Genomic DNA, 9,726 nt, shown 5'->3' with positions numbered 1-9,726 from the left:
AAATAAATAGTGTCATTTTTATAAAAATGCTCAATCATTTCTGTAAACGGCTCGTCAGTGTAGTTTTTACATTCCTCAAACAGGCGTTAATACAGGAACATTTGTTTGGGACTGTTTTCAGCTGCAAATTAATACACATTTGGTCTAGTGAGTACTCTCTGCCAGCAGGACAGGGTATGTGAGGTTGACCCAACTGCAGTGGTCCCATTGGTAGTGACAGAAGATATCAGCTTGTGCAACTGTGGCTCTTTGATGTGTTTTTAAATAGTTTTTGGACAATGGAACAATGGAGCAATGGAGCTCAGAGGCACAGAGGAATAAGATGCATCAAGCTTGGCCTACACAGACAGGACTTTTTTTGTAGGTTTTGGGGGAATTTATGGATCAGTACAAAATAATAGATTATGAACTTGTATATAAAACTCATCTTTTTTGTAAGTTGGGTGAACTAAAAATGTAACTTGTCACTGGCCAAAATGAGTTTTCTATCCCTGCCAAGTTTATTCATTGTAAGAGACCTTACCAAAACATCTGGGAGAAGCTGTGTCACATTTCACCTTTCTGTGTCACATGTATGGATTTACAGAAATGCAACCCCATTACACAACATTGGTATTAGGAAAAATATCACAAGCCTCTGCGCAGGATTTGATTGCAAGCCTTTGTGTTGTAAACTAAGATGAGCAGTCATACAGAACTGTAATTCACCTGTCAAAAAAATGATGTAGTGTCCCACAAATGGATTACTATACAGGACATGAAGCCATGCGGCCATAAATCTACAGGAGTGTCAGGCAAGGCAGCAGACCCATCCATCAGTAATCTCATCTTAAAGTTCCTCTTCACTGCAGGAACCTTTAGTGGTGGGAATTAACAGGAGCCATCTTACATCCAAGTTGTTGTTTGGTCCTGTGCTGGAAACGACTGTGTACTGCAGGGTTCTGTTCTCAGAGTGCAGAGGAGCCAGGATGTGCAGTGAGTTTGTACATGGCAGGTAAGAGGACCTGCCTGCCTAGTGGTGTATTTGTCCTAATGTCAAAGTATTAATCTTTTTAATCATAGACTGTATATCTCTCTCTCTCTCTCTCTCTCTCTCTCATACAGTTTATAACATCAATAATGCATCTGCAAACAGCTGTTTTTGGCGAAAAGGCTCTGAAAAACCCACTGTACAATACCTGCTGAGCACCAAACAGCAGGCAATGTTAGATACTAGCAGTGAACACAGTAGAGCATTTAGCAGCCAGATATTTCCCTAAGGAGTTGGTAGAGACCAAAAACAAGAGCTAAAAAGTGAATATTGGTCTTGCATTCATTGGGTTTCAACATACATGATTCCAACTGAATGCTAATGGTGCTTCCGATCTGCTGGATGCATAAATAAGCAATATTTATGAGTGTTGTGTTTCCACTGTCACCAGACGGCCAAAATAATCCATTACTGCAAAGTTGAATCAGTTTAAATTAACATTTACATCATTAGAATGCAACAGCAGATTGCCTTTAAACTTGCTGTCATGTACCCAGAGGGATGATATCAAATGTCTTTGGTGGCCCCGCAATTTTTCCTGAGGCTTAATATTCCTCTAGTGAAAAAGAAATATCAAAATCTAACAGGCAGAATGCCATGAAGATTACTGAGCACATTCATGGTCACATTCACATTTTAGTAATCCCATGAGCTTTCCTTCTAACATCGGGCAAAAATGTCATTTTTGTGCAAGAAGCATTTAGAAAGATCTGACACCAAAGAGCAATTTAAAGACTGATATTGTCATCCATAGACCCACACTGTGGCTAGCCATCGCTAAAAATACTGGGAAGTAAAGCAATATAACTCCTGTAGCGCCATTTCAGTGACCCTTTGACGTCCATTTAAATAGTTCCCTAAGAACTAATTTATCTCTCAGTGAGGTGTATGGTTGTTGTATCAGTAATGGCTCTTGTCAAAATGGTGTCATGACAGGAGAATGAGGGCAAACAACTGTATGCGTTTCAAGTGGTATTACTAAGAATGCCCAATAGCTCCAACAAAAAGTTTAAAAATAAAGCTTTCACCACAGAAAAATGATACAGTCTTTGAAAAAGGGTGATTTGATATTCCTTCTTTGGCCCACAGAGCAGTGGAGGTACTTGTCTGAGTGCTTGGTAACCTCACAGTCACAGCTTGAACCTGCAGCAATGAAGCATATAAACAGACACCGGTGGTGACAAATCATCTACCTCAAACCGTGACGGCAGGGGTGAGAACAGGAGCAGTGGTGTCCTCTCTCTCTGACAGCGAACTGTCACTTGTCATCACTCCGAGCTGAGCTATAGAGTGCAGAGCCAATCTGCTAATACAGCTCAGTGGAATAATCAGAGTGAGCTGTAAAGTCGAGGGTAAAGCCTCATAAATATGTGGAAGCTGTAAATGAATGCAGGCCTGATTCATCCCTTTACCTCATGAAATATTTTACTTCCTATGGAATCATGCTGTAAAATGCGGACTGTGAATTTTTCCAATCTATAGTGCAGTGGACTGTGGAGTGTTTATCATTCCAGTTTTTTGTCTTCACCCATATTGCTTTAGTTAAAGTTTGGCCCTTTGGAGTCTGATGCTCCACAGCAGGAAGTTTGGCAGGCATGATGGCAGGGTGTTAGTTTTATATTGAGTGCAACCGGAAACCCATTAATTAGTGCACCCAGTAGTTTACTTGCCAGGCCTTGTAGGAACAACCAGAGTTGTTCTACTGCTACTTGGAGGAGGCCCAAATCTGCATGCATCACAAAGTCTGATTCCCTTGTTAAATACTGCTATGCTGAAATCTTTCTGTTCCTGCAGTAATAATTTAAAGGACCATACTCATTTTCTTCCATGTCTCTTGTCACTATCTACAAAGCTCATGCTGTATAATTTATAATAATGCTGACCTTCTCCAAAGCAAGTTTGAAGTGCAAGTCTGTGTTCAACAAAGGAACTGTCTGGCACTTGATGGCAAACCAAACCAGTGACTGCCAACTCAAGCAAGTCTCGAGTGTCTGCAAGTTGATCTTCATAGCTTACAGAAATGAAAGGAAATCAATGGTTGTCTGGAAACACACTCAAAAAAGGGGTAAGAAGCAGTGAATACTGTACATCCTCAACAGATTAGATTAAAAAATGATTCACTTAGACAGTCCAAACCATGTTTCAAAAGCCAAGGTTACTCCAATCACTTCAATAACAAGAAGAAGTGAACATGTTTAAATAAAATCTAAAACCCTCAGAGCTTTTCTAAAAGCCCACCCTGACAGGCTACACTTACTAGAGCCTTACCAATAGTGGGGTTAAAAATGTGAATGTTGTCTTGTGAGTGGCACTAGGGAAAGGTCAGGAGATTAAATAGATAAAAGTTAAAGTAAGTGAAACGTTTTTCGATATAGCACTTTTCAAAACCAATGATTTCTCCAGTTAGGAGCATGAGTGCTCACCGGATTTAACTACATATTTTCCTATTATGTGCTCCTACTCAAATGTTTATAAGTTCTACTAACTGAAGACCAATTGCCTGAGGTGACACACACAATACACTGAACCATAATAATGCTGTAATAAAAAACCACAGAGGACCTAATCCACTCACTGGCCAACCAATGCCACTTGCAAAGTCTGTCTGCAGCACAGAGGAGAAGACCTCCTGGGACAACAAAACCCTGAAAACTGGCCTCATTAATTCTAAATTAGGCTATACACAATAACTAGGCTATTCCCAGAGCAAACTTAAATCACACAAAAGTCTCTCCCTCTGTGTCTTTCTGTAATGCAACTCTTTATGTGTGACAATAAATAACAGCAGTCCTAATTCATGTATCCCCAAATAATCATCTCATTTATTCCCAACCAGTTACCACTGATCTCCATAACTTTCTAGCCACTATCCTTCATTCATTCCTAGCCACTGGCCTCCATCCATTCTTACTCACTGACATCCATCCATCCCTACCAACTGGCCTTCATTCATTCCTACCCACTGACATCCATCCATTCCTACTCACTGACCTCCATTCATTCCTAACCAATTATCTCCATCCATTACTGACAACTTACCACCACTGACCCTCATTCATTCTTTGCCACTGCCCTCCTTCCATCCCTAGCTACTGAGTTCCGTTCATTTCTCCAACTAATCCTGGCCATTGACCCTCACCTATTCCTAGTCACTGACCTTTATCCATTTCAGCCACTGATCTCCCTCCATTCCTAGCTACTGACCATCATCCATGCCTGGCCACTGAACTCCATCCATTCCTAGCTACTAACCTCCATCTATGCCGAGCTACTGACCTCCATCCATTCCTAGTCACTGACTCCAATTCAGTCCTAGCCACTGACCTTTATCCTTTCCTAACTACTGACCTCCATCCATCCATCTCCAACTGCCAATATCCACCTATTCGCTGTTATCCTCCATCCATCCCTGGTCTTTCACATCCATTTCTTGCCTCTGACAACCAGCCTCCTTCATCCTTCATCCTACCTTGTCGTGAATTGGAAGACATGCTTTCTCCAAACAAATGAACCTCACAACCACGTCAGAGAGATGTGTATTTCTATATGATGGATGGTAAGCAGAAATATAGTAATTTTATCAGATCATGATTACAAAATACTGTATTTTTTCTTGCTAAAACATGTATGATGTTGTGTATCCTAATCTATAAATTGTCCTGAAGGAAACATATGTAGAATGCATTACTCATCTTTCATTGACTTACTTCCAATTTCCCTGCGAAGATAAATGGTTTCATTCTGTTGCACTTATGCCAATGAGATAAGATAGACAGGCAGTCTGTCAGTGCATCTTCCAGAGCTGGAGCCTTGCCAAAGACTACTTCATATTCCCAGGCCTTTTTGCTGGGGACAATTAGGAACATGGTGTCCTGGTACCTGGCCAACACACTGACTGATGCTGATTCACTTCCACTGACCTCCAATGAGACATGCTGTGGCGTCATCACATGCTGAGGCTGTAGAGATTAAAAATGGCACTGCTACGGATAACCTTCATGTCAATAAGTCACTGGAAGATTGATATTATCTACACACTAAACCTTGTTGTATATGCAGTGGATGAGACTGTATGCGACAGACATACAGTACATTTAGTTCATATGGTCCTATATATATATATATAGTACACAAATGATCTATGCACTGATATGGTTCTTTTGTAGCTATTAGAGACCCTGTACAAATTCTATGGATCTCCCCTGGGAAGGTCATTTGTACTTGTTTAGTGGAATGAAAACAGGTGATGAACTGAAAATCCATCCAAACATTTGCATAGTATCAAATGTCACCTATACTGTATAATATTGAAAGAATGGTGGGAAATTTTAGCAGTCAATTCAATATACTGTGTGGTTGCACATTTATCTAAGTAGTAGCATTTGGGTTTATTGACTAATGGTCAAGAGGCTACAAGTGTTTAAGATTACTGACACATTCAAAGGATTAACATAATGTAAGTATTTATTTATAAACTTTGAATATTACATATTTTCCTTTGATAAGGCAGATTATATGAACTCCAGAAAGATGATGTTACTGTAAAACATTCCAGCTCTCATAATGGCATACATTTACAGTGAACTCATATAATTAATGACACTGAATTTCTATTAGGTCCACTATGATGCAATATGAAGGATCATGAAAGAAAAAAAAAAGATTGGCTTGAACTGAAGCCCTCTGTTGGAAGGATTCTCAATTTATTACATTTCAGAGAATACATTAAAAATACTCAAAAATGAAAATACTGTATTAGCGCAAAAACTTACTATCTGACACGTTAAAGAAAAAAATCTTATGTGCATAACTACAGCAAAAAAGTCTTGCATCCTGTCAGGCTAACTAGAGCTACCTACAGATGTCTAACAGACATTGGAGGACAGTACTTTATGCAAATATGCTAAGTCACTTAATTGAAGGAAAAAATACTATGCAAACAAATAAGCTATTTCTATAGCCTATATGCAGCTTTGCACTGCCTAACAGCACCACAACATCCATTATAGTCTAACTACATACTGGTAGTGTGTCAGAGGACATGCCAAGGCAGATCAGCAAGCCATTATGGTCTGTATTGTGTCATCAACTCTTAATAATTTAACACAACCATGTGTCACATCCTAGGGAGGATTTAAAGTTTGAACATTTTTGAGGTTTAAACAACATTTTAGGCTTGGAAGGAAGAGGAGGTCCAAAAGTCAAAGCAGGCAAATACTTTATACAGTCCCATAAGGAGTTATTGGTCGGCTAAATACTAGTGTAAGAGGAAGGAGTGTGACCACATAGCTAACCTACAGACGGGTGACAAATTAAAGGAAAAAACAACTTAAAGTGTCTTAGTAAGTTGTTGGGTCACCATGTGCCGCCAGAACAGCCTCAATGCGCCTTGGCATTGATTCGACAAGTCTCTGGAACTCTACTGGAGGGATGGAACACCATTCTTCCAAAAGATATTCCCTCATTTGGTGTTCTGACGATGGTGGTGGAGAGCGCTGTCTAACACGTCGGTCCAAAATCTCCCACAGGTGTTCCATTGGGTTGAGATCTGGTGACTGTGGAGGCCATGGCATATGATTCACATCATTTTCATGCTCCTCAAACCATTCAGTGACCTCTTGTGCCCTATGAATGGCATTGTCAACCTGGAAGAGACCACTCCCATCAGGATAGAAATGTTTCATCATAGGATAAAGGTGATCACTCAGAACAACTTTGTATTGATTTTCATTGACCCTTCCCTCTAAGGTGACAAGTGGACCCAAACCATGCCAGCAAAATGCCCCCCACATCATAAGAGAGCCACCGGATCTCCCCTCTAAAGGGGTCAAGAATTCTGGCCTGTACCTTTCTCTTGGTGTATGCCACTCATTCACTCGCCCACCTGTGGAGAATATGGTGAAGAATGACTCATCTGACCATATCACTTTTTTCCACATCTCTACAGACCAGTGCTGATGGTTTTTGCACCACTGAACTCTCAAATGTGCATTCGTCTTTGTAATGAGGGGTTTCTGCACTGCAATCTTACTATATCCCTCTCTATGCAACTGTCGACGGACTGTTCTTGCTGACACAGTCTGACCACGTCCTGCATTGACAATCTCGGTCACCTGAGGAAGAGTTGCTGTTCTGTTTTTCCTTACATATCGCACTAATGCACGTGCATCACGGTCATCAAATGTGCGCTGTCGACCACAATTTCCAACCCTACTTACTGATGTCTTTCCCAAAGAGCTAAATGCAGATGTCACTTTAGTCACTGTTCCGATTGAAACACTGGCCAGTTGAGCAGTCTTTGTGACTGAAGCTCCTGCCATCCTTGCCCCAACAATAAACCCTCTTTCAAAGTCACTTAGATCTTTACCTCTTGTCATCTTGATACAAAATCAGAATCAACTGTGTCTGCTCAGCATTTTTATACATGCCACAGAGCTTGATTGGATGTGAATTGCTTACTTGTACCATGCAGTGCACCTGTGTGGAAGCATCTACATTTGTTGTGTTTCTCCACTCATTTGTTCAGGTTTTTCCTTTAATTTGTCACCCGTCTGGTATTTGCCAATGTAGTACTAGTGTTACCTCTAGGCCTACTGTTCTGCTGAGTATTCTGCATTTATTTTTTCCTGCTGTTTCTAAGTCTACAAGCAGCAGAGATGGGTGTGGGAGTTCTTTGTGCCTTATTGCTTTTCCTGTTAATTCCACAGTCTCATTCCCTGAAGTTGCACTAAGTTAACAGTCAAGGGGAACCGTCTCGTGCAGCGCCTGTTTGTCCTCAGCCGCTGCGGTGACGTCCCCGCTGTCCGTGCTCTGGCACGAGAGCTTCTCCTCACATCTCACCGGTCGGACGATGACGCACGGCCTCGCGGGCTCCCCGCTCGCCCCGGCGCGCGCGGGGCTGCGACTGTCGCGCTCGTATTCCTCCTGCGCGCGCTGGATCTTCCTATTCCGGAGCTTCCTCTTGTGGAAGTGGAACGTTGCCAGGGAAACGAGGATGATCCCCACGAGCACGGCCACCAGCACGAGGAGCGCGAGGGTGGAGGAGAACGGCGGAAAGAGGCTGAGCTGCTCCGCGCAGGTGCCGTTGTTGGCCTGGAGAACCCCGTTACAGCGGTGCAGCGGCACCGACAGTCCCGAGGCCTCAGAGGTTCTGGCTGTCATCCGGTCCACCTTCCCGGTCCACTTTTGTCTCTCTGACCCCAGTACCCTTCGTGCTCTCCGGGCTCAGCGCGGTGACACCGGCCCGCGCATGTGGTTACCTGCACCGAAAAGAAGACACATGAGACCCGCTCATCCAGCTCCAGAGGAGACTGACTATCAAAACCATCAGAAACCCGCCCACAGAGTCTCATTAACTGGCCCAGGCTACTTTAATAAGATAAATCTGAAACAATTAACACAGGAAATGCGCACCGTTTGACACGAAATCACAATGTTCCAAACCCGACAACCCCTCAGTTTAAAAAAAACGGACGTTGTACGATGGGGTATAAGTAAAAAGGACAATAGGCTACAGCATCTATTGTAGCAAAAACGTAGGCCTACAAGATTTAGCCTAACAGGAGCCATTCTTTTTCTTCACTCCACGCAGCAGCGTTTAGGACGAGAATGTCAGCTTTACGCAGAGGGTAATGACTGCATTTGTTAGATCTCAAGCCTATATAGCCAATTTAAATAAAGGGATAAAATAAATAAATTCTTACCTGGTGAAATAGTCAGTAAGGGGAACAGTCCGTGAGTGGAGAGACGATATGTGTAAATGGGAAAACTGGATCGTGGTGACGTATTTCATACAATGTGATGCTGCTGCTGCTGCTGCTGCTGAGCTCCGATCATCCAGGACACTTTGATTGCCGCAATCCGCTCAGTCTGCATCCAGGACAGCACTTTCTCAGGTGAATGCTATACGCACCGGGGGCAAAAATCCCTCAGTGGGCGTCAAAGTGGGTTTTAAAAATGCGATTAGAATAGAGCTGTGTTCTGGTTTTCCTAGAAAAGCGTCCCTCCTCCGGTCATCCGCTGCTCCACTCAGCATCTGAATGAAGAGCTGCAGCTGCATTAAAGGTCCCGTATACCAGTCAGCTGGCGGGGCTGTTTTTTTTTTTTCTTCAGATATAGTCTATGTATTAGCCTACCAACACCAGAGTGCCTTTGTTTCCTTCTAATGGCTGTATTAATAAGTGCTTATGAGTTCTTACTTAAATCAAATAAACACAGAGGTAAATTAGTTTGAATATTATACCCTGATCGGTAACTACTGGCATTCCTGAGGGTGTGGTCAGTCAAATGCTGCAAACCTACATGATTTGAGGCATTTAAGCCTTATTATAAGGGTTGTAGTTAATGTCCAGTTAACATGCATTCATTTTGGGCCAATCTAAACATAGGAGTGTCAATTATTAGCCATTTCTCAAAAATAATAGTATATAAAAGTTGGTAGAAATATATAGAGACATATTCATCACAACTACACCTCTACTCTATAGACATTAATACAGAGGCATTATGGAACATATTGGTAAACATCCATGTGTATTTATCACAAATTTACTGCTGAATATTGCAGACGTTTAGTCAAACCATTAACACCATTGAACATGCAGCTTTCAAAAAAGAATTTACATAATACATGTAAATTTCGTATTATTGAAGTTTTGTCAACCTAAAGCAGCCAGTCTGTAAGATCTCAGCCTTTA

The 9,726-nt window shown here is 41.9% G+C and overlaps 1 protein-coding gene across 1 annotated transcript; it reads right to left on the bottom strand.

The window, feature by feature from the left end:
* Positions 1-6,578: 6,578 nt before the first annotated feature.
* On the bottom strand, positions 6,579-9,035 carry cunh11orf87 (chromosome unknown C11orf87 homolog). The gene is made up of 2 exons (XM_022762540.1): positions 8,734-9,035; positions 6,579-8,289 (listed from the first exon to the last, which is right to left on the bottom strand). Exon 2 carries the CDS (start codon positions 8,189-8,191, stop codon positions 7,763-7,765), a length of 429 nt encoding a protein of 142 aa, XP_022618261.1. The 5' UTR covers positions 8,192-8,289; positions 8,734-9,035; the 3' UTR covers positions 6,579-7,762.
* Between the last annotated feature and the right edge of the window lie 691 nt (positions 9,036-9,726).

Source organism: Seriola dumerili, unplaced genomic scaffold (assembly GCF_002260705.1).
Source record: "Seriola dumerili isolate Sdu_G_001 unplaced genomic scaffold, Sdu_1.0 BDQW01000449.1, whole genome shotgun sequence".
NCBI classification, from domain to species: Eukaryota; Metazoa; Chordata; class Actinopteri; order Carangiformes; family Carangidae; genus Seriola; species Seriola dumerili.
Note: the sequence above shows the minus strand (reverse complement) of the source record. Positions and strands in the feature narration are given on the sequence as shown.